General features: G+C 50.5%; 3 protein-coding genes across 3 annotated transcripts; 2 read left to right on the top strand and 1 right to left on the bottom strand.

The window, feature by feature from the left end:
• Positions 1–9,100: 9,100 nt before the first annotated feature.
• Positions 9,101–12,241, top strand: LOC133899255 (probable L-type lectin-domain containing receptor kinase S.5). The gene is made up of 2 exons (XM_062340235.1): positions 9,101–10,484; positions 11,019–12,241. Exons 1-2 carry the CDS (start codon positions 9,128–9,130, stop codon positions 11,888–11,890), a joined length of 2,229 nt encoding a protein of 742 aa, XP_062196219.1. The 5' UTR covers positions 9,101–9,127; the 3' UTR covers positions 11,891–12,241.
• Positions 12,242–12,854: 613 nt separating this feature from the next.
• On the top strand, positions 12,855–14,478 carry LOC133898639 (uncharacterized). Its single transcript, XM_062339320.1, has 2 exons — positions 12,855–13,223; positions 13,296–14,478. Exons 1-2 carry the CDS (start codon positions 12,961–12,963, stop codon positions 14,476–14,478), a joined length of 1,446 nt encoding a protein of 481 aa, XP_062195304.1. The 5' UTR covers positions 12,855–12,960.
• A 637-nt stretch (positions 14,479–15,115) lies between these two features.
• Positions 15,116–16,030, bottom strand: LOC133898640 (glutathione S-transferase T3-like). Its single transcript, XM_062339321.1, has 2 exons — positions 15,773–16,030; positions 15,116–15,688 (listed from the first exon to the last, which is right to left on the bottom strand). Exons 1-2 carry the CDS (start codon positions 16,028–16,030, stop codon positions 15,116–15,118), a joined length of 831 nt encoding a protein of 276 aa, XP_062195305.1.
• Between the last annotated feature and the right edge of the window lie 7,218 nt (positions 16,031–23,248).

Genomic DNA, 23,248 nt, shown 5'->3' on the forward strand with positions numbered 1-23,248 from the left:
TAAAATGGCTCAAAATTAAGCGTGATACCTATGAAGCATAATTATGCTTAATTACGTGATTACGGGTTTTGGGATGTGACACTCTGGTTACGACCGGAGCCACCTCCCTTCTTCTTCCATTTGTTCTTCGGCTTGGAGAGGGACAAGGAGCCGTCGCCACGACAAGCACCACCGCTGCATGGAGAAGACTTGGAGGCGCTGGACAGGAGAGCAGAGGCTGCCTCAGCCTTGGCAACGGTGCCGAGATGCATCTCCTCCTTGAAAAGAGCATAATGTGTGGCGGTGAAGTTCGGCGGCGTGGTTGACATGGAGATCACTGTGGCAACACTAGCCATGGGCTTGTTCAGACCACGCATCACATTGAGAACCAACATGCGCTCGATGATACGGGAATCAGCGTCACAAAGAGCATCAGCGAGGCGCTTTTGCTCCTTGCAGTACGTCGTGATGGAGAGATCGCACTGCTGGAGTCCGTGGAACTCGTTTAGGAGGACGTTGGCGTGACTCTCCTTATTGCCATAGAAAAGGGCTTCATCAGCAACCCACATGGCACATGTGTCCTGCCCCTTGTCAAGGATGATATCTAGTACCTCGGCCATCATGGAGCCATACATGATAGTGCAGACAACACAGTCGTCGGAGACACATGTGGTGTTGGCAGGCTGAGCAGGGGCGGTGCCATCAACATGGCGGAGGAGACCATGATGGCCAAGAAGAGCCTTGAAGAAGATGTCCCACTTGGTGAAGCTTGCAGCTTCAAGATCCAAAAGAACGGGAACTTGGGCGCAGTTTGAGGAGGAAAGAATAGTGGCACTAAAGAGAGAGGAGCCGGTGGTGTGAAGTGGTGGCGTGAGGTCTGAGGAGGAGGGGGAAGATGTTGCCGAGTTAGAGGCGAGGTCGGTTGACATCTTGGCAGCGGAAAAGAAAGGCGGCGACAAGAAACCAGTGGCGGTGAGCTAGGGTTAAAGGCTAGGAAGAGAAACTAGTCTCGTGATACCATGTAGAAAATGAGAGAGGGATGACAATACTGTGCATGACAGGCAAAGCCGCAGAATCCATTATGCATTATATATTAGTCAATGAGAATTGTTTCCCAAGAATACAATAGCTTTTAGGATATACACATCTAACAGAAGAAATCCAAACTAACCATATATAGTTAAGAAACTATCTTAGACTATCAAAGTAAGCAATGCGCTAACAGTTTCGAATGAGCTTTGTTACATTTGTAGTGTGTATCTTTTTCCTGTTCTTCTATTGCCTGCTACTTGCAATCGTTATCTTGTTCATTCATTATTCTTTGTAAAACTGGCATTTCTGTTCGCTTATGTGTACTCTTCGAGCCTTCTTAAGGCTGCGAACGAGTGCCTGGGGTCTAAAAGTGAGCTGAGTCGAATTCCCTTGTTTACATCATAATTTCTTAAGTCTTTGCTTACTTCATATCAGAAAATCCATATTTTTGTCAGGATCTTTTTTTTTTATGTATATACAGATAGGGATGATTGCTCTGTTGCATCACTGGGGAAACAGTGCTGAATCTAACTTTTGTTGGCATTGGGCACCTTGTGACGTAAAAAGCTTGTCAGGCAAATCGTTCGTTCTGCGTTATCCTGATAGATGCGTGACACGAATGAGATGCCTTTCCTGGCGCTTTTCCGACGGCGCCGTGTGTGGATCGCGCCGGGGACACGGCGGTGAGATTCCGGCGAGTGGTACAGGAGCAGCAAACCGGCAGCCGAGGGCTCCATCTCCAGCGCCGTCCACCAGCCCTGTACCATGCGTGACACGCACAGCTCAAAACGATGCCTTTCCCGGCACTGGCACCACCACGGCAGCAGCACTATGCACGCACTGCCTGAATTGCACGGCGGATGTCTTTCTGCCTTTCCACATGGCTGTCGGATTGGACACTTGCTGGCCACATTCATGAATGATGCCGGTGCCAACCCCCCTGCAGTCGCTACAGTGATGCATGGGGTCGCCATGGCACGGTCCGTGTGATGCTTTGCGTTCGTGTGGCGGCTTGGCGAGAGCACGTGTGCTCTTTTTGGTTCAGCAAAGCAGCCGCTGGCTCGCTTCTATCTTGTTCCCATTCGTCATGCGTGTCTAGTGGGCTCGTTCCATCAACCAATGGCGACATGCGATGGCACGTTCTTGGTACCCACGATAGGTCGGTCAGGAGGGAGGTCGAGCGGTGCGACCGTTTTGGGTCTTTAAAATTTAAAGGCTCCATATGTATATGTATATGTTGTATATTGGTTTAAAAATGAACAAAAAAATTAGTTTTATACGATTTATATTTAATAATAGAATTCTATTTTTAATCTGCTAACGAGCTGGATGGTGCTGATCCGTCGCAGCACGCCCAACAAGATGGACCACGATGTTGCGTGCGGGCGCCAAGTCCAAACGTTGGAGGACACCACGACGGGGTTATGGTCTGTGGTGGTAACGTGTTGCTTTTGGGCTTGAAGTGGCCGTCTTCTCGGCCGCTCTACCCTTGAAGTGATGTGCAACCAAAGCGAACGAGTACGCCAAGAAGGCAAGAACGGCCCGTCACGGTGGCTCACATCGTACGTTTGCCTGCCTGATCCCATGCGTGGAGTGGATAAGCACAACTTGGACTCGTATCTGTTGCAGTCGGGTTACAGCTGCATACAGCCTTTGGATAGAATGCCAGAAGCTCCAGGAAATGCGACGTTTTCAGGGTCTATCTGCAACGCAGGAACTCTACAGGAAGCCAGGAAGCAATCAATTTTATGTTCCGAACGGGGGACACGAAGATCTCTACGACGACGTTGGTTACTTCATTCATTAGTGGATCAGGTAGATAATTGCACGATCGGACAGCCCAGGGCACGTACAGTCCTGGCGCCAGAACGGTATCTGTCGAAACGTAGCCGATCCTCCTTTAGACCAGATAGACCAGCCGGGTCGGGTACTCGGATCACTGCGCCTGTGCGTGTCACGACCAGTACCAATGGTCCTGTCCGCTGGACTCCTCGTCACGATCCGCAGCCATGGTCCTGCATTATTAGGAGTGATTGGTCGTTCGTATCATAGCAATCTAGTCTAATAGACATGTATTATCTTAGAGTAAAATATATTTGATTATATATATATATAATTTTAATATAATTCGACATATGTAATTATATGTTTGTAGTTTTATTTGAAAGGAAAGCTCGATACAAACTTCTGAAAGAATAGCTCGATGCAAACTTCTTATAGATACATACTAACTAAATGTCTGATCTAATAAATAGATACTACCTATACGATCCATACATATAAAACTGGACAAACTGCCCTTTACTCTCCTAGACCGATGCGGAAGACCGGAACGGGGCCCCTGGATGGGCGCGGGACGATGCGTGCGCCGCGCAACCTCCACGATCCACCCGGGTAAGGCGGGAAGGGGGAGACGTTTCGTGCGGGGGCGCTGCGCTGGACGCATAGGCGCGGATGGTTGGTGGACGCACTCCCAGGTGCGTGGGCAGTTGGGCTGATGGGTGCGCTTTCACATGTTACCCGTGCGCGCCGACAGCGCGATCGTGCCGGTGCGCGTACGATCCAATCACACCACGCTGCCACGGCAGCTGCGGTTGGACTGCTGAGCGGCTGTGTCGGAGAGCGCGGCACGGCACGGATGATGATGGTGGTGCGTCGTGAGGAGATTAGGTGTGGAGTTTGGGCGGAGATTCGGTGCGGAGTTTGGGACGAGTGAGCCGGCGGTGTACGAAATCGGATGAGCAGAGCGCAACTTTATTGGACCGAACGGCCCAAAAAACAAAGGGCAAACATGGAAGAGGGCTTGTGCATCGAAAGTTTGTAGTCTGTACTGCCGCTCGTGTACAAGATGATCTCCATTTTTTATTTTTTATTTCGAAAATAAAAAATAAACATCCATTTGAAAAAAACTGCAAAACTAAATAACTTCGCCCGCGGGAAGGATGACATATCTGTCACCTTTCCAAATGTGACCTTCCAACGGCATCAGGTTTAAAAATAAAAAATATTATGTTTTATTGCGCTTAAAATTCAAAATACTATCGAAATTATCATAAAATTATCATGAGAAATTCAAGAAAAATTTGGTGGTGCAGAGGATACCATAATCTAGCTCTAAAAATTTCAGACAACATTATAATATGTACAATAAAAAACAAAAAAGATAATTTTCATTGTACAAAGTCTTAATGAAATTTGTCATTTTTATTTCTCATTGTACAAGTAATTGTTTGAGTTAATTTTTTAAAAGCTAGATTATAGCATCTCTACGCCACTAATTTTATTTGAATCTTTTATGACTATTTCGATATTGTTTTGAATTTTAAGAGCAATGTAACATAATATTTTTTATTTTTAAACATGTCGCACGTTGGAAGAGTGACAAGTTTTTTTAAAACTATCCTAGTTTTGTAATTTTTTCAAACAGACGTTTCTTTTTGTTATTTTCGAAATATAAAAAAATCAGATGATCTCTTGCATTTCGTGACTTCTCACTACTCGAGTGACCTAGTTTTCCCGCGGCTCACAGAAAACGTTGAGGCTCCGGCCAGCCCACGAGCTTCCAACACGATTCGCCGGCGCTACGTTTAGCTTCGGCGTAACGCAGGCACGCAGCCTGCTAGCCCCACTTAGGGCCCACTAAAGAAGCGACCTTCACACGCGGGAAGAAGCCCAAAGTCGGCCCACAGCGTGGAGAAGTATCAACCCAGGTTTGTTTTCTTCTATCTTTTTTTTCCTCTTTTTTCTTTCTCTTCTCATCCTTGTGAGTAATTCGTTACATTCTTGTTTTCTTTGTATTCAGAATTTTGAAAAAATAGATTCAAAATTTTGAAAAAATTATTTCAACATTTTATGTGAAACTATTGAAATTGTGTATTTAATGCATTGAAGTAGTTTTTTGTTTCTCATGCATTCGACATTTTTGAAAAATCTGGCTAAACATTTGGAAAAACCTGGTTCAACAATTTGAAAAAAAAAATACTTCAATATTTTATGTAAAATTTTGAAATAGTATAATCAAAATTTTGAATATTCAAATTGTTGAATGCTTTCAAAAATAATAAAATAAAAATATATTCATATTAGATCTCATTTTATTACATTAAGTGTGAACAACACTATGGTATAAACAGATTAAAAAAGAACTTACAGTTTAAGAGAAAAATCTTGTTTTAAATTTCAAATTCAAACAAATTTCCCACCACTCAACTCAACCACAGCTTGACATGTGTCATGCCTGATCCAACCCGCTCCAGCACCCACAACAGGTCCATGCCTGTATCTTAGCCACCCATGTGCCTGCGCACGAATCTCAAACACCGCTCTACCCGTGAGTTGGAAATGGGCATAGGAAATCCGGCCTCAGCCGCACCGATGCTGAGCCCAACGAAGCCGAGCTCTAGCTCGGATGGCAAGGCGCGGGAGTGCGCTCGTGCCCTACCGCATTCGAGCGTCACTCAGGTGCTCACGGGTGGTTTTTCCCCGGTAGGTGTAGCGCCTAGGATTAACCCAATTTAGGTTATGGTACACACGTTGTGCACGTTCAGTGGTAATGTGCATTCATGCGCACTAGAGGTCTCATGCATCTTAATCTCATCTCATCCTAGCGTGTGTATGGATGCGCACAAGTGTGTATGCATGAGGTGTGTATGGATACGCACGTGTGTATATGAATGTACGGTGCGTGTGTAGTGTATTTCCTCGATGTACCAGCTAAAAAAAAGATGCCAAGCCCAACGTGGACGAGTCCGATCCATGCTTCCCTCGCCGGGGCGCGGCCCTTCTGCCCGAGCCCTGGTCCGATGGATTGGTTTCCGACTCCGCCCCAAAGTCACGGACCTTCTTGCCGTAGAAGTGCTGCGCAAAACTCTGAAGTTTGCGTGCGTTATTAGCAAGCACTGAAGCACACCAGACTTCCTGCCGCGGATTCGAGCGGAAGTAGTAGCATAAGTTCAGCCATTTTTACCAAGGGTCTGCTTCTGCTCGGCATGTCAGCGACGTCTAGTAGTTCCTGAGACTTTCAGACTTCTGAGTTCTGAGTGCTAGTAAAAGCAAAGTAGCAAGGTAATCATGGTTCAGAGAACTACCAGGTTAAGAAAAAAGGGGCAGTTGGGTGATGAAAAGGGACTTGACATGCAGTTAGCATAATCATACGCTTGTCAGATAAACTCAACTAAAGATTTCAGTTTCTGTTGTTGTCTCTTTCATTTCTGAGGAAATTCCTTTGCTGGCCAGAAAAAAGCGAAAGTTGTTTCAGTTGTTAACTTGCTATACCTGCTATTCTTCAGTTGACCTGCTGAACATAGGTCTATATTCTTAATACAGATGACCCAGGGAAAATATGGGAATCTTTGCGTCATCAGTGCCCAAGAGGACTCATTGCACCATCTAAGATAGATTACTACCAAATAACCAAAATAAGATGAAATGTGACGCATGGTTTGGTTGAGAAGAAAGGTAAGTTGGTTCTAATGTTTGCAAGGGGTGCAACTGTCAAACACCCGTATGCTACTTCACCAGTCCCGTTTCTGCAGTTCTTATATGCTGACAATGCTCTGGTCGTCCAACTGCTGCTTGATAGTCATCCTGAAATGCGCTTACGGGTCCAGATTATGGTTGCTAACATGTTATCAAACTGTTATGATTGGAAATGAGGACCATTGACCATGTGCTCTATGATCTGGTGAGGATTTGGAGGTTGTTTTGGAGCTGAGCTGCCTTTTTGTTCCAATCACCAGTATCATGTCAACTTGGACTACTTGACTATCTATGCTTGTCGGCCAGAATGGAAAAATGTTTTCTTTTCAGAAAATCTAATCTGCCTCGATTTCAGTTTGACTTGAACAAATTATTGAGTTCAACTTAAAGAATCATATATCACGGCACCACATTTATTCCGGAGTACATTTCAGAGGAAGCTTCACAATGCATAACGGATTTTACGAATAGGTGAAAGAGTAAACAAAGGGATTGTCATGAAGGACTAGGTACAATACGCAAAAACTAGACAATCTCAGAGGAAATCAAGGACATAGAAAGTCCAAGGCAGGTACTTGAGTATAAGTCAGTAAAAACTGTGTCAGAACTTAACGGTCAAGTGCTCACGGCTGAGGCTTCAGATCTAGTTCAGCAAGGCATCGTCTAAGGTTACGACACAGAAGCTAATCTTGCTATTCTCCAACTGAAGCTACAAATGCCGCTATGGACTGACTGAAGATTCTACAATACTTTGTGATATCGATTGTGTCGTTGGACAAATCGGCACTGTTCTATGCAATACTGACGAGGCCGAGTACTAATGCTTTATGTGCTGTAATTCTACCAAGATGCACGGATCACTGAGGAAGAATCATTCACAATCTGATCGATGCGTGAGTTGGATAGTCCATTTTCAGCCTGATGGAAACCTTTTTTTTTCAATAACAAGTGTGTGGATTTCAAATATTACTGATCACGATAAGTTTAACAATTATAAGAGCATGCACTCGTCACATGTATGCGTTGTTTTAATCCAAAGATCAATGCCATATCTCTAAGCTGAAAACATCTAAGCAACAAAAGAAGAAACAAGAAACAAAGGCCAATGAAAACGTTCCTGGTGATGGAACAATACAATTCGATATTTAGCTGCAAGTTTTGACTTTGAAATGGGAAAAAGGTACTGTTCCAATGAACTCTGGCACTAGTCAAGGTTTTTGCGTATAGAACGTGATTTTTGATTTATCGATCTAAGGTACAACCTAAACCACAAGAAATTTCCAGGTACATAGTTCAAATTTTTAAACGAAGAAGTTAGTACTTACTGAAAAAGGCAGTCCCCTTCGATTAGTAATGTCAATTTTCTCTCTATCATGAAATAATTTGCAATTATATTATTATTACCAACTGTAAGCATGTTTCACACACATAAAATTAATATATGATTTAGTAATTTGAAGAAGTAAAAAAATATAGAATAACAAAAGAAAGATTTGCATATTGAACTTTCTAAAAACACATGCGTGGTTGTCAAAAGGAGATCACAACCATAATTAATTCCTTGATTCATGGTGGGGAAATTGAAGGTATTTTTTTAAAGGAGGAACGAGGTTTAGCTTTGCATGATAATTGTTTGATCATCTCGAGTGAATGGTGGAGATTTTTGAATGTGCTATAACTCGTCTATTTTATAGAAGTATTAGATATAGATGCACGATAGCATATAAGCTAAACCTACTGATGCATATGCATTAACTTATCTGCTGTCATTTTAAGCAGTTTTTTTTTTTGCTCCCGATATACGCATCTGATGTGGCGCGCACTTTTAAAAAGATGGCATCGCGTGCGATTATTCGAGTCATCAAGAAAGCTCCAAAACTGAAGGCACAGGCGTGGTCCGTACGACCTTGCCCGTCTCTGGCGCTATACCGTGGCTCCCGCTCAGCTGCTGTCGTAGCACGCCGGATGTCACGCTCCTGCACGGACGACGGCGACCCGTGCATGCATTCCGGCAGGTGGCCGCCGGCGAATAGGAAAACACGCTGGCATTGACCGTTCCCGCAGGCAGCCAATCGCTGATCCTGAAACACGACTAGTTTTAGGATGTGTTTGGAACCTTTGCTGGGTTTGCCTCGCCTCACCTTGTTTGCGCGAGCAAGCCTTGGCCAGCGCCGGCGAGCGAGATTAACTCTCCCGCAGAAGCAAGAAAAAGCTTGCCAACGCAAACCCCAAGGTAAACTCGCCCAGGAACCAAACGAGCAGAAGCTTGCCCAGCTGGGCAAAACAAGCATGGGCAAGGTTTCCAACCACGCCCTTAATTCCTCCCCCTTGCGAACAGAAAAGGTCCGGAAGTTGTGCAACCAGACCAGATCATCCTCTGCCACTTTGTCGCGCGTGTGATATTCACGTCGCCGTTGCCCTGCCACGTTCTCCTGATCTCTCGTCTCGCCGAGGCAGGGGGAATTTGCCCAGCAAGTTCGCTTCGCGCGCACCAACCCTTCGGTCGTCGCGTACCAACGCCGTCGCGTTTGGCGGGTCTGCCGCTCGAGCCGCAGCCGCTACATATAGTGCCCGCGCCAACACGGTGGATCCCCCCCCCCCCCCCTCTCGATCCAGCTCTGCGCGTGCACATCGGCGCATGGCGTCTGCATGCAGCGGACGTGGTCGCTCTCCTATGTCTCGTCTGCTCGGTTGCCTTGTCGTCTGCTTCTTCTGCGCCGTCGGCCGCGCTCAGCTGCAGCCGCTCGAGGTCCGGAGCTACAGCTACGCCTCGTTCCAGCCGGGCAACTCGCGGGAGGCGAAGGAGCTGGAGGTGCTCAAGGACGCCCTCATCAACCGCGGCGCGCTCCAGCTCACGCCGGACACCGGAAACATCCCCAGCTCCCGACAGATCCTGTCCAACAAGTCCGGCTCCGTGCTCCTCCGCCAGCCCTTCACCCTCTGGCGTCTCGACGATGATGGTGAAGCGGCGTCCGGCCGCAACGGCACCGGTAACAGCACTGCTGGCCAGGTCCAGCGTGCCCGCATCGTGTCGTTCAACAGCACCTTCTCCATGAACGTCTACTACGACTCGGCACGGCGCCCCGGCGAGGGCCTCACCTTCCTCATCGCGCCGTCTCTGGACGGGCAGCCTCCCGGCAGCGAGGGCGGCTTCCTCGGCCTCACCAACGCGACGTTGGAGGCCAGCCCAGCCAAGAACCGGTTCGTGGCGATCGAGTTCGACACGTTCAACCAGACCTACGACCCTCCCAACGGCAACCACGTCGGCCTGGACATTGGCTCCGTCGTGTCCAACAAGACGGCGAACCTCGCCGACTTCAACATCACGTCGATCGCGACCACGGAAGCTAACGCCGCCAACTACACCGTCTGGGTCGAGTACGACGGCGCGGCGCGGCACATATCGGTGTACATGAGCATCAGGGGCAAGCCGAAGCCCGCCTCTCCCGTGCTGGACTCGCCGTTGGACCTCAGCGTGCACGTCCCTGAGAAGGCGTACCTTGGCTTCTCGGCGTCCACCGGCACCACCTTCGAGCTCAACTGCATCCTCGACTGGACCTTGTCAATCGAGATCATCCCCGACAAGAAGAGCAAGATGTGGCTAATCCTCGTCGCCGTCATCGTGCCCGTAACCGCCGTCGTGGTGGCCGTTGCCGCCTACTTCTTGACCAAGATGTTGCGGGCGAGGCGGTCCATGGAGCGGAAGCAGGAGCGGCTGGAGCACACGCTGAGCAACCTCCCTGGGATGCCGAGGGGGTTCGCGTACGAGAAGCTGAGGAAGGCGACCAAGAACTTCGACGAGCGGCTGCTGCTGGGGAAAGGAGGGTATGGCGAGGTGTACAAGGGGATGCTCCCCGCCGACGACGCCTGGCCGGAGGGAATGGAGGTGGCGGTTAAGAGGTTCATCCGGGACGACGCCAAGTGCGTCAACGACTTCCTCGCGGAGGTCGACATCATCAACCGGCTGCGCCACAAGAACATCGTCCCGCTCATTGGTACGTCCGAATTCCAGACAACTTATGTCGTGACTCGTGAGTAGAGTAGCTAATCGAACGCGGAGCATAATTTCGTCTTTCGTAGTTTCAGTTCGTTAGAATTCAGAATGATTCATGGTCCATGTTTGAGATTCAGATATACGCTTGGTCGAGATTAGCTGATCGTTAGTGTTCATCTGCCGAGACCTGCTCAGGACGAAATGGTTAACAGGTTTTAGTCTGATGAACAATCAGCGTCCCTTTGTATTTTAATGCATTGACGAGTCACTAGTGGTGGACATGTTGAGCCAATACATTCTACTCAAATCTTAGCGCGTTTATATCATCGTGCACGTAACGTACCAACAATTTAGCATTGTTCAACTACCCCGGTGATGTAATTCTCGAGTTAAAAATTATAGTTTTTTTAGGAATAGAGTTCTGAATTTTCTATTCGGCATCGATGGTAATTGTACTTGCTAGTTATTAGAGTGGAGTAGTGGACATGCAGTGATGTACTGATAGTTGTTCTGAACTTTGTTTGCATTTTGTCAGGTTGGTGCTACAAGAAACGGCAGCTGCTGCTTGTCTACGAGTACATGCCCAATGGGAGCCTGGACCAGCACCTGTTCCGCCGCAGCGTGCACGAGCAGCGGCCCGTGCTCAGCTGGGAGAGCCGCTACGGCATCGTCGCCGACGTCGCGGCGGGCCTCCACTACGTGCACCACGAGTACACCCGCATGGTGCTCCACCGCGACATCAAGGCGAGCAACGTCCTGCTGGACGCGTCCTTCCGCGCGCGGCTCGGCGACTTCGGCCTCGCGCGCGTCATCGAGCACGATAAGAACTCCTTCACCGACCTCGGCGTCGCCGGCACGCGCGGCTTCATCGCGCCGGACTACTCCGTCGGACACAAGGCCACGCGCCAGACGGACGTCTTCGCCTTCGGCGCGCTCGTGCTCGAGGTCGTCACCGGCCGGTACGCGCTGCTCGGCAACCCGAGCTGCCCGCTGCTGTCGGACTGGGTGTGGCAGATGCACGGCCGCGGCGCGCTGCTGGGGGCCGTGGACCAGAGCCTCGGAACCACGGAGTTCGACAACGACGAGGCCAACCGGCTGCTGCTCCTCGCCCTGGCGTGCAGCAGCCCGAACCCCGGGGACCGGCCGACCATGCCGCAGGTGTTGCAGATCCTGTCCAAGGCGGCGGCGCCGCCGGAGGTGCCGCTGCTCAAGCCGCAGTTCGTGTGGCCGCCGGAGGGGGGAGCGCACTTCGAGCTAAGCAACATAGAGATAGAGATGACCACAAGCGGCACGGGCAATGGGGCGTCGACGCTGGCCACTCATGACACCTCCTACAGCAGCCTCCAGGTGCCCACGGCGCTGACCAGCACCGAGGATTACTTCCCGGCACTCTCCTCCGGCCGTTGAAGAAGTGTTTGTGTGCGCAGAAAATGCACATAAACTTGGGCTTATCTATGGATTTGGCCATGATCGCAACTCGAAAGAACTTATATTAAATGTTAGTACATGTAGATATCGAATTCGTGTGGTGTTTGGTTCAGATCACACGCACATTACATTGCTGCATAAGAAGCCTTGGTTTGTTTGAGCAACCAGATCGATAAAGAAGTTAGATAGTTTTGTACATCCAATTTGGTCAAGGTCCCTGTTACTTTCTTCAGTTAGCGATATCTCTTCGAAACTGAGGTGGGTACAAGAGCTTCGTTGATATGTCTGTAAATTGCTTGGTCAGTTGAATGAAACCTTGATCAGCATGTATTCTTTGATCTACGTGACTTAAATAGGCTTTTGTTATTTGGCTGTTGACAGATTCACACAAAATCTGTCAAATTTACCACCATCCGATCTGTTTATTATTATTTTGTGTTTGATTATGTTTCCTGTTTTAATACTTATGCTATTCGGGTACGGATCTGCGTCCACAACCCATGCACCCGCAACCTTTTTGGACTAGTCTGGAGACCGATGCTATTTAAAAATTTAATCTATCGACTTGTGTGCCGCTCTCTCTTCTTTTAGCTTTACACACTGCTGAGGTCAACTCCAGCAGGTACTCTAAATTTTTATCCTCAAAAACACTATTACAGCATCCTCTATCACTATTACAGTCCCCCCATTCCATTCATCTTCAGCAGAACCCTTATATCTGGATCTCTATTTTCTCTTTCATGTTTTTTAATGTTTTGTTGGTAACCGCCCTAACCGCCGGTGCAGGATTCTTTTTTTTAATTTTCGGGGTCATGTTACGCAAATGAATGGTACGTCGAAAATTTGTGCAGACATTCATTAGGTTTTATAATTCGTGAAATTAGGTATGATATTTTGACGGGCTTGTTGCGGAAGACAACGTGGCTTGCAGGGGAAGGTGTTGGAGTAGTGGCTTCTCGTGGAAGGGAGGGTGCTTGCTTCCCCTAGAAGATTGTTCGAGGCACTATAAGAAGGAGGCAGGAGGATGGTTGCAAATGCAAGGTAGCTAAATGGATCCTCAGCAAGCTTGGAAGGAATACTTGAGGGAGTTGTGTTTCCCGTCCAACGACTCGTCTGATGAAGAAGATGATTTGTTCATGAAGGGTATGAGAGCTTGGCAAGCCGACCTGGAGGAATCAGAGAGGCGACCATGGGGGGGCTCAGTCCCAGGTCGAAAGCGTATCAACCGCTATCGGCACGAGGGCCATATGAGGTTGTTCAACGACTACTTTGCCGATCCTCCCGTGTACCCCGACTACATATTCCGACGCAGGTATTGTTACATTCTCAACTGTTAAAGTGTTTAAAAAGGGTGTGTTGTTCATAAACATGTGCGTTGTTGCAGGTTCCGGATGAAACGCAACCTGTTTATGAAGATAGTTGCAGCTGTTGAAGAGAAGGACCCATGGTTCGTGCAGCGGAGAAACGCAGCTGGAGAGCTCGGGCTGTCAGCATTGCAAAAAGTGACTGCGGCATTTCGTATGCTAGCATACGATGCGCCGGCTGATTCTCTCGATGAGTGCCTTCGTCTTGGTGAGAGCACCATCATTGAGAGTATGCGTCGTTTCGTCAATGCTGTTGTGCAGGCATTCGACGATGAGTACCTTCGTTCTCCTAATGAGGAGGACACTGCGAGGTTGCTGGCCATCAACTCACGCAGAGGCTTCCCCGTTATGTTAGGAAGCGTTGATTGTATGCATTGGAGGTGGAAGAACTACCCTACGGCGTGGGCGGGGTCTTACACGGGGCATGTTAACGCTCCAACTATAATTCTTGAGGCGGTCGCGTCGCAGGACCTGTGGATCTGGCATGCATTTTTTGGCATGCCTGGTTCGCTAAACGACATCAATGTCCTCCACCGATCACATCTCCTCGACGACTTAGCCGCCGGACAGGCACCGAAGGTTAATTACACAATCAATGGTCAGGACTACACAATGGGTTACTACCTTGCTGACGGAATTTACCCGGAATGGGTCACGTTTGTGAAGCCCATTCCGGCTCCTGTCGGCCGCAAGTGGCAACACTTTGTCGTGCAACAAGCGGCGGCCCGCAAGGACGTGGAGCGCGCCTTTGGAGTACTCCAGTCGCGGTTTCCTATTGTTCGCGGGGTAACACGGTTGTGGGACGAGGAAACCTTATCCGCCATCATGACCGCATGCATAATCATGCACAACATGATTATTGAAGACGAGCGCGAAGACGACGATGTGGACTACGTGTACGAGGGAGCAGGTGAAGATGTGCAGGCTTCTCACGACGTGACGCCACCATTGATGGTCTTGAGCCAACGGTACAATGCAAGCAGGCACATGTTAATCTCCGGGAAGACCTTGTCGAACACCTTTGGCAGTTACACGGAGGCGACGTGTAGCAGCATGGTACTTATTGGACCAAACTATGTTTCTGCATTCGCTGCCTTGTGCAATCGGTATGGAGCTGCACGGTTAGTGCATTGTACTGTGCTTCGTACTGATAGTGTGTCAAACTATCTTTGTTGTAATGTGGTAGTTCCTGATTGTCAATGAACTATGTTTCGTATGGTACTCATTCTGCAAATTCTGAATTCGACAAATAACCTGAAATTTGGGGGACACAATCTGAAAATTGACACCACAACCTAAAATTTTAGGAACCAAGCTGCAATTGCAGAACTCAAAATCAGGCTTCAGAACAGAAGGCAAAAAAAATCAGCATATCCTCAAAATTTCAGACTACACCAAGACCATGTAGCTTCAAAAATTCAGCTAACATACAGGTGGACAACCGATTATCAGTTTTGAATCTGAAATATCAGCACACGCGCAGCCATTGCAGAACTCATCTTCATAATTCATCAATGTCAGATCTGAAACTGACATACAGGTGCCTGCAATGTTTGAAACCTCAAATTACAGAACACAAATGTACATACACCTGCAATTTTAGTTTGCAAAGTGACATCCAAGTTCAGAACATACAGGTGGCTGCAATGTTTGGAACCTCAAATTACAAAACACAAACTGACATATAGCAGCAAATTTAGTTTGGAACCTCAAATTTCAGAACACAAACTGACATCCAAGTTCAGAACACATGATTACATAACAAACTGCATACAAACTGCATACAAACTGGAAATTAGTCCGAACCAACAAAACATTTTTTAAATCAGAACTTCAAATTTCAGAACGTAGAACCCGATGAGGCGCGCCTAGCAGCAATGATACTCTGACGAAGACTTTTGTAATACTCTTTTTGGTCATCGTCCATTTGCGATAAATCCATGTTCATTATCATCATTTCCTCCTTCACCTTCTCTAGTTGCATTCGCTCCTCCTCGAGGCGAAGGCGCTGCCGCTCTACATACATCATCTCCGCGAACCTCTCGGCCCTTTCCTTCTCGAACTTTTCCTTCATACTAAATTGCCTGTCGAATACTTCCTTCATTGGTGCCGACGCCGAGTTGGAAGCAGTCAATGAACCACGCCCTATTTCCTTCGACCGGCTCCGGCCAACAGGTCTCTTAGCTCGGACCGTGCCTTCGCTACCTGTTTCTTGTGCAATTCCCTCAGGCTGTGATGGTGGCATGTTCTGAGTCAATGAAGGGCTGCCATCTCCTGCTGCGCTGGAAGTCTTTTGCTTCTTCCCGGAAGCCTCTGACTGCCACTTCGGATGGTGTCGCAATTCACGCCAACAAGGAAGCAACGTGAACTCTTTATGTTCAACTGCCTGAAACATTTTGCAAGCATCAACAACCTGCACAACAAGGCACCATTATAGTACAGGACGAGTGCAACATCATTTACAAGAGAAATGTGACGGTGGCATACAACATCGTACCGTCTCCCCCTCCGTGGTACCGCTGCGTCTACTACGCATTGCATGCGCGTAGTGGCCGCAAAACTTTTGTACCAGCCCATTAATGAATGCCCACCTCCCTTGCAACGACTTCTTGTTGCGCGTGGACGCGAAGTCTTTGTGCTCGTGGAAGTAAGACTCGATCCGCTGCCAAAACGCGCCCAAACTTTGGTTCGAACCCACCACCGGATCCATGCTAATGTTGAGCCAGGCAGAAACAAGTAGGAGGTCTTCCTTCATCGTGTAGCTCTGCCCACGGCCTCCACCAGCAGGTATATCTGTTTGTGCATCGTCATTCTGCACTACGGGCTCTGGGGCCTGTGAGCCACTCAATCCTTCTTGGGTCAGTGGTACTACATCATCCCATGGAATAGCATCGTCGTCCCCTCTCAGAAAATCTGCGTACTCCATAGAATCCCTGCATACTTTGGTATAAGCGTATGCACCATACATATATAGAACAATAGCAGCATGTAGCATTCCATATTAGAGAGGGTACATAACATGTTTGAAACAAGATTCAAATAAGTTTACAGCACACAGTTCTACGTTAATCGGCCTATAGTAGCCTCTAGGCAGCATAGCATCCTATAGCCTCCATGATCGGTCTGACTCAATGGAGTACTCTTCGACGGACTCATCACATAACACGGTCTCTGAGCTCCACTCGTCGGACAGTACATCGTCTTCTGCACTGCCCGGTCCAACCGATGCTTCATCGAAGCCGGGTACGCTAATGTTGTCTTCGGGGCCTGAGTGGTCGCCTTCTCTAGCTCTGATCAAAGCATCTTCTACCTGAAACACAAGCTGTTCCAAGTCCTGAGCTATGCTCTCTACCTCAAGTAGGGCCCGATTCATATCCATGGCCGCAGGGCAGCTGTCGGTTGTCAAATTGTTGACGGCAACCTTCTTCAACGCTTGTGCAGCCTCCTGGACATTGTCCTGGAGCGTTGACAGAAGGGCCGACAGCTCTGGAGCGTCCATCTATAATGAGGCCAATCATCAACACGCATACTATCCAATATTCCAAAAGACATTCCACCCAAACCCATACTATGGAACCATCTCACCTACACACAGGATTAACCTAACAGGGCCTACCTCAATGCCTACCAATGTATGTACTTCATGTGTTGGCAACTACCACTTGTTTTGGTTCCTAATTGTGGTTCATCATTCCATTCCTACTGCAATGAGATGACAGGGTACCTAAAGAATGCCCAAAGTTCTGTACAGTTCAACACTTCCCAATTCTAGATCAGTTCCATTACAATTCATTCCTACCAATTTATAAAGTTCCCTCTACTCCATTAAGGCTTGCAGTACCACACCCTATTTCGGTTCATCAGTTACCTACACCAAGTCCAGCGCTGAAACTAACATTGCCCTAACTACACAAGTGAACATTGCCCTAACCTCCCAAAACAGGTGTAGGACAAACGACCATATCCCATTGCAGAGCCATGAACAGCAGGATATAGCACAAAGGGTTAACCCGAATTGAGTTCATGTATTACAAAGCAGTACCACTACACCTTCACCCTAAACATTGAGTATGAAAATTCACCTCCTAAAACAGATGAAGCACAAACAAACATATCCCATGGAAGTGCCATGGTCAGTCGAAATTACAACTACACCTTCACCCTAATTATGTTCATCTTTTCCATTCATCAATGCATGTACAGGAAGCTCACAACCATGGCAATGAACATACAAAATCGGTATGGATTGCACACAATTCGTTCAACATACTAGCTTATTGTCTCATTCATCTCAAAATCGTCCCACTGCCTTCTCCCGTGCATCTATGCACGAGCAGCAGCCCTTCGCCCCACCGTCCCCTACGCTGCAGCAATTACATCCCCCTGCATGATCTTCACAACAAGGCCCTACGACCTCACGACGGCGACCACCACCGTCGCCTTCATCCGACTCAAAAGGCATGACCACAGATGCAATTGTACCCCCACTCCTACGTACCATAGGAGCAAATTCTCCGAACAAACCCCATCAATCGGACTCCCCGCCGTGGTCGGATGCGCCGTACTCCGACCTCCCCACACCCCACCCTGTCCACCCCCTCCGCCCACCGCCTCCGAACTCCTGCCCACCGCCTATGCACCTCTACCGCAACCGACACCCTCCCCACCCCGCCTTCCGGCAACAAGTAGCGACGAGGACGTACCAGGGACCCCCTGCGACCGCCGCGGAGCACACCGAAGGGGGAGATCCAGGGATCTGGCTCGCCAGATCCGCCGCCGCCCAGTCTTCCGGACCCGGGGACGCGTCCTCTTCGCCCGCGCCGCCTGCTTCTTCTCACCTGCGTCGCCCACCGACGCCGCCCGCCTCCCCTCTGCGCTCCCCCTCCAGCTCCGCTTCCTTCCCACCGCGGGAGAGCCGCGCGCCGCACAACTGCCCTCGCCCACAGTGATGCAGCCGCCGCATTCGTCCGCAGTTTTGCCGACGCTTTGCTTCTCCCCGCATCGCTGTTCAACCCGAAACGAGCTCTGCTGGAGACGGTAGCCACACGCCAAACAGCCCGTATCCGACGTGGATTCCGCTCCCGGCCCGGATACGGGGTCCGCTGGAGTCGGCCTGACTATGTATTCTTGTGAGCGGATCCGCATCGAAGTCAGAGATTGTATGAACAGTAAATGTAGCTTACTATTGTAGCAAAAACACTGTCAAAGGCATCATCCTTGGTTGTGTCGAGGTCTAAACCCTCCACCAAATGCGTCGAGATCCAAAACCCTCCGCACATCAAAGACATTAGTCTCGGTTGCATCGAGGCCCAAACCCTCTGCCATATGCGGCGAGTTCCAAACCCTCTGCCTGATGCATCGAGGTCCAAACCTTCCACCACATGCATCAAGTTCCAAACCCTCTGCCACACGCGTCAAGGTGCAAAACCCTTAGCACCTCGAAGGTATCACCCTCGGTTGCGTCGAGATCTAAACCCTCCATCACATGCATCGAGGACCAAAACCCACCACACCTCGAAGGCATCGGTCTCGGTTGCATCGAGGTCCAAACCCTATGCACCTTGAAGGCATCAACCTCTGTTGCGTCGAAGTCCAAACCCTCCACCACATGCATTGAGGCTGAAAACCCACCGTACCTTGAAGGCATCAGCCTAGATCGTGTTGAGGTCCAAACCCTCCGCCGAACACATCGAGGTCAAAAACCCTTCGCATCTCGAAGGTATCATCCTCAATCGTGTCGAGGTCCAAACCCTTCACCATATGCGTCGAGGTCCAAACCCTCCACCACAAGCATTGAGGTCCAAGACCCTCCGTAACTCAAAGACATCAGCCTCGGTTGCGTCAAAGGTCCAAACCCTCCACCATATGCGTCAAGGTCCAAACCTTTCACCTCGGTCACATTAAGGCTCGTCAAGGTATAGCATATTCAAGCATCAATGCAAGGCCTACTCCCTCTAAGTCGCACCAAAGAAACCTAAGAGTACCTCTAGTCGCACCCTCTGGCCGCTAACGACCACAATGTGCGAGGGGGCCGGGAAATGGGAGGCAACCAAAGCTTCAGTGCGATCAAGGCTAAAGGGAGGAAAGGGAAGCAAAGCCAAAATATAAAGAATCTTATTCTTATATGATTGGTATATAAATTGTGCTCAGTAATAAACTTTACAATCAATCCAGACCTAACAAGCATGCTAAGCCGCCATGCCTCCCTGAAGCATGATGAGATGCGGAGGTATGACTCCGCCCACTAGAGCCACATGTCATGAGCCTATAGTGTCGCACAGAGTGATGACCTCGGTGTGAAGACCGATTGTCAAAGATAGAATATCCCTGAACCTGAGGCAACGAAGGCCGCCTGGAAAGGGTAGGAGTCAAAGGCTATAAAATCCAGCTCCTCTGATGATGGCGATGCCTCCGTAGCCTCCACGTCCTCTGTCTTGATCCAAGCCATGACGTCCTCAAGGATATCTATTGGCACCAATCCGTTGGGGCCTTGGTGGGGGGGGGGGACAAAACGCTGAGTCACGCAGGTTGGCAGCCTCAAAGGCCCTCCACCACTCATCTACCCCTACAAAATTTAGGCCAGCCAGCCTCCAAAGAAGAAGCGGGAGGATCCTTCGGCTCCACCTTAACCAAGATGTCGGTTACCATCTCTGGGTTCACACTCCCTTGGGAATCGTGAGGACGAACGAAGCGCTCTCGCCACAAGGAAGGTAGAGAAGGCCTAGAGGATCGGGCACGCTGAGCCCTCCTCCGGAAGTGGCAACCCAAGCACATGGAAACATCCCTATTGTCTTGGTTCACCAAACATAAATGCACAAATCATGCTCAAAATTTAGTCATGTGGTAAGCACATTCCAGCACCACATACAGACTAGCGGAAAAAAGTTTGAAGGGGACATAACTCCATAAGTTTGACAAGCGCAGTCAAAATATACGAAGCCGGTGGGACGAGTTAACACGCTAAGACTCTGACCCCCCCTGAAGAAAAAGAAGAGAAACAAAAGATAAAGCCTACTCAGGGCTACACCTTTGGAGAATGATCCTACGAAGCACCGCTGTCGGAGAGTGAACTCCTGTCGCAGGGATCCCGAGAGACCCCTCTTTAGAGATTCGGCCGGGGGGATGATCCTAGAACAGCTTGTACGGGAAATGAGCGGGAACGGAAGTAAATGCGATGGCTTGCGGGTATACCGGGTTTTTGGACAGGTTCGGGCCGCGCGGAGGCGTAACACCCTACTCCTGTATGAGTGTTATATCTATCCTTGAAGGGGATCCTTCAAGGATATATCTGGTTCTCGAAGGAGAACCGTTTAAAAAGAGCAGGAGGCTCTTATGTTCTAGCTAGTTGGTCCCTTGATCGTCTTGCGATCGGGGGCTGTTGTTTTCTTGTTCTTCGACTGACTCTCTTCTTTTCTCCCTCTTCTTTTTCCTCTTCTTTTTCGGTGTCCTCCATCCTTTCCTTTTATAGATGCGCCGACCTCGACATATCCTGAATGGGAAAGAGGGGACGCGAATGCCCAGGTGCCACGGAGAAAGGCGTAATCATTTCATTTTGGCGAAGTGACAAGGGCGGTGGAGGAAGGCGGCGTGTATTCGACCACCAGCCGCTGCGGAAGCTTCGGGGTGCTCTGAAAAGGGCCCACCGGACAGCCTCAGAGGTGCCCGGTGCGCCCACCCTGTCTTATTCTCCTGCCAGGGCAGGGTGGCAGGCCGAGCGCTTCGATTCTGGCGACGTTATCCCGAGGCGCGCAGGCGAAAACGGGACGGGACCCGTGCATTTAATGGACCCACGCCCCCCTGCCATTGCATGGCAGGGTCTGACACTGGGGCGTGGGCAGCCGAGAATGTCAGGATGTCAGAATGTCAGGCCACGCGCGCCTATTAAATGCGGCATCGGGCCCTCGACTGGATGACACCCTGACGACGGGGCCCTTCGAGTCTTTGAACGAGCTTGCGCGAACCTTCGGGGGACCGAGTCCTCGGGGGCTGCCACGTGCAGCCCCGAGCACTCTCTCCCGAGCACTTCAGCGGGACCTTCGGGGCACCGAGTCCTCGGGGGCTGCCACGTGCAGCCCCGAGCACTCTCTCCCGAGCACTTCAGCGGGACCTTCGGGGCACCGAGTCCTCGGGGGCTGCCACGTGCAGCCCCGAGCACTCTCTCCCGAGCACTTCAGCGGGACCTTCAGGGCACCGAGTCCTCGGGGGCTACCACGTGCAGCCCCGAGCACTCTCTCCCGAGCACTTCAGCGGGACCTTCGGGGCACCGAGTCCTCGGGGGCTGCCACGTGCAGCCCCGAGCACTCTCTCCCGAGCACTTCAGCGGGACCTTCGGGGCACCGAGTCCTCGGGGGCTGCCACGTGCAGCCCCGAGCACTCTCTCCCGAGCACTTCAGCGGGACCTTCGGGGCACCGAGTCCTCGGGGGCTGCCACGTGCAGCCCCGAGCACTCTCTCCCGAGCACTCTGTTTCTACCTATCTTGCAGGGTGGTGATATGTGGTGGACGGCCGGTCTGGCCTCAGGACTTAGGGACCCCTGGTTCTAAATACACCGACAGTAGCCCCCGGGCCCGCTGGCAGTCGATGGGACGGAGACTGCGAATGGGCCCTTCGTCGCGACCGAGGCCAAGGCTGGCCGGACGCCATGTGGCAAGCTTTCGAGAGGTGGTCCCTGCGGATTTTAGACATCAAGTATGCCCCAACGGGAAAATGAGTGGACGCGTGTCCACTCAACTTCCGAAGGGCACGATAATCATACGGGCGGCCCGCGCGGTCGCCGCGCAGATCGAAGAAAAATACGCCTGGCAACCGTTGACATCGCGCGATCGGCGGGAGATTCGCCTGACAGTTGCGTCGACCGAGGCGACGTTTCGCCGAGCGAACCGTCCGGGGCGGCAGTTTTTGAATTTTGAGATATAAAAGGGGGAATGGATCGGTCCGTTCCCCTTTTTCACGCTCTCTCGCACCCGTGCTCCTGCTTCCTTTGCGCTTCGAAGCCCCTAGGAAATTCCCAGGCGACCGGAGCGTTCTTCCTTCTCTCTCTCTTCACCACCGAAAATCACCTTCCACTCCGCCGAGATGACGAGGGTTGGAGGAGGACGCCGGGATAGGACTCCGGACAGCATCTTGCCGGAATCACGCCTGAGGAATGAGGAGGCGGCGGATAAAATCAAGAAGCTGCTGGTGCCGGAAGGTCAGGAGGGTGCTGTGGTGGTGAGGCCGGCGACTCTGACGCCGACGACGACCGTTCCTGGACGAACCGTCCTCTTCACCTCCTTCGTGGCGGCGGGGCTAGTGCCGCCGTTCTCTGCCTTCTTCCTGCAAGTGCTGGAGACGTACGGCATCCAAATGGCGCACCTAAGCCCCAATTCCGTCGTGGCGTTGGCGGTCTTCGCACATCTCTGCGAAATGTTCGTGGGGGTGATGCCGTCGGCGACGCTGCTTCGCCACTTCTTCGTCCTTCGGCCGGTGGGGAAGAAGAGGGGGCACTCCACGGTGGACGTCGCGGGGTGCTGCAACCTTCGGCTCCGGGAAGGCCTGGGGGACCATTATATTCCCCAGGTGGTGCGCAGCAAATGGGAGGAATGGCGACGGGACTGGTTCTTCGTCGACATCGACCCCCACGAGCGGCTCGAACTGCCAGAGAAGGCGGCGGAACCTCGGCGATCGACGTGGGAGGCGCCGCCGCCAGAAGATGCGAGGCTAAAGCCGGTGCTGGAGCGCATCTTGGAGCTGCGCGAGTCCGGGCTGACCTCTGTCATGGTGGTCGTGGACTTCCTGCGTCGACGACTGGCGCCCTTGCGGGAGCGGGCCCGACCAAGCTGGTTCTATACCGGGCCGGAGGACATCACTAGGACCCAGATCGGCGCGAGTTGGGATCTGGGGCAGGCGGAGCTGCGAGGGATGACCCGAGTGATCACCGGGTCGGAGGACATGAGCCGGGCGGAGCTCCCGTGGCCGGAGATGGCGCTCTGCG

Source organism: Phragmites australis, chromosome 18 (assembly GCF_958298935.1).
Source record: "Phragmites australis chromosome 18, lpPhrAust1.1, whole genome shotgun sequence".
Lineage (NCBI taxonomy): Eukaryota > Viridiplantae > Streptophyta > Magnoliopsida > Poales > Poaceae > Phragmites > Phragmites australis.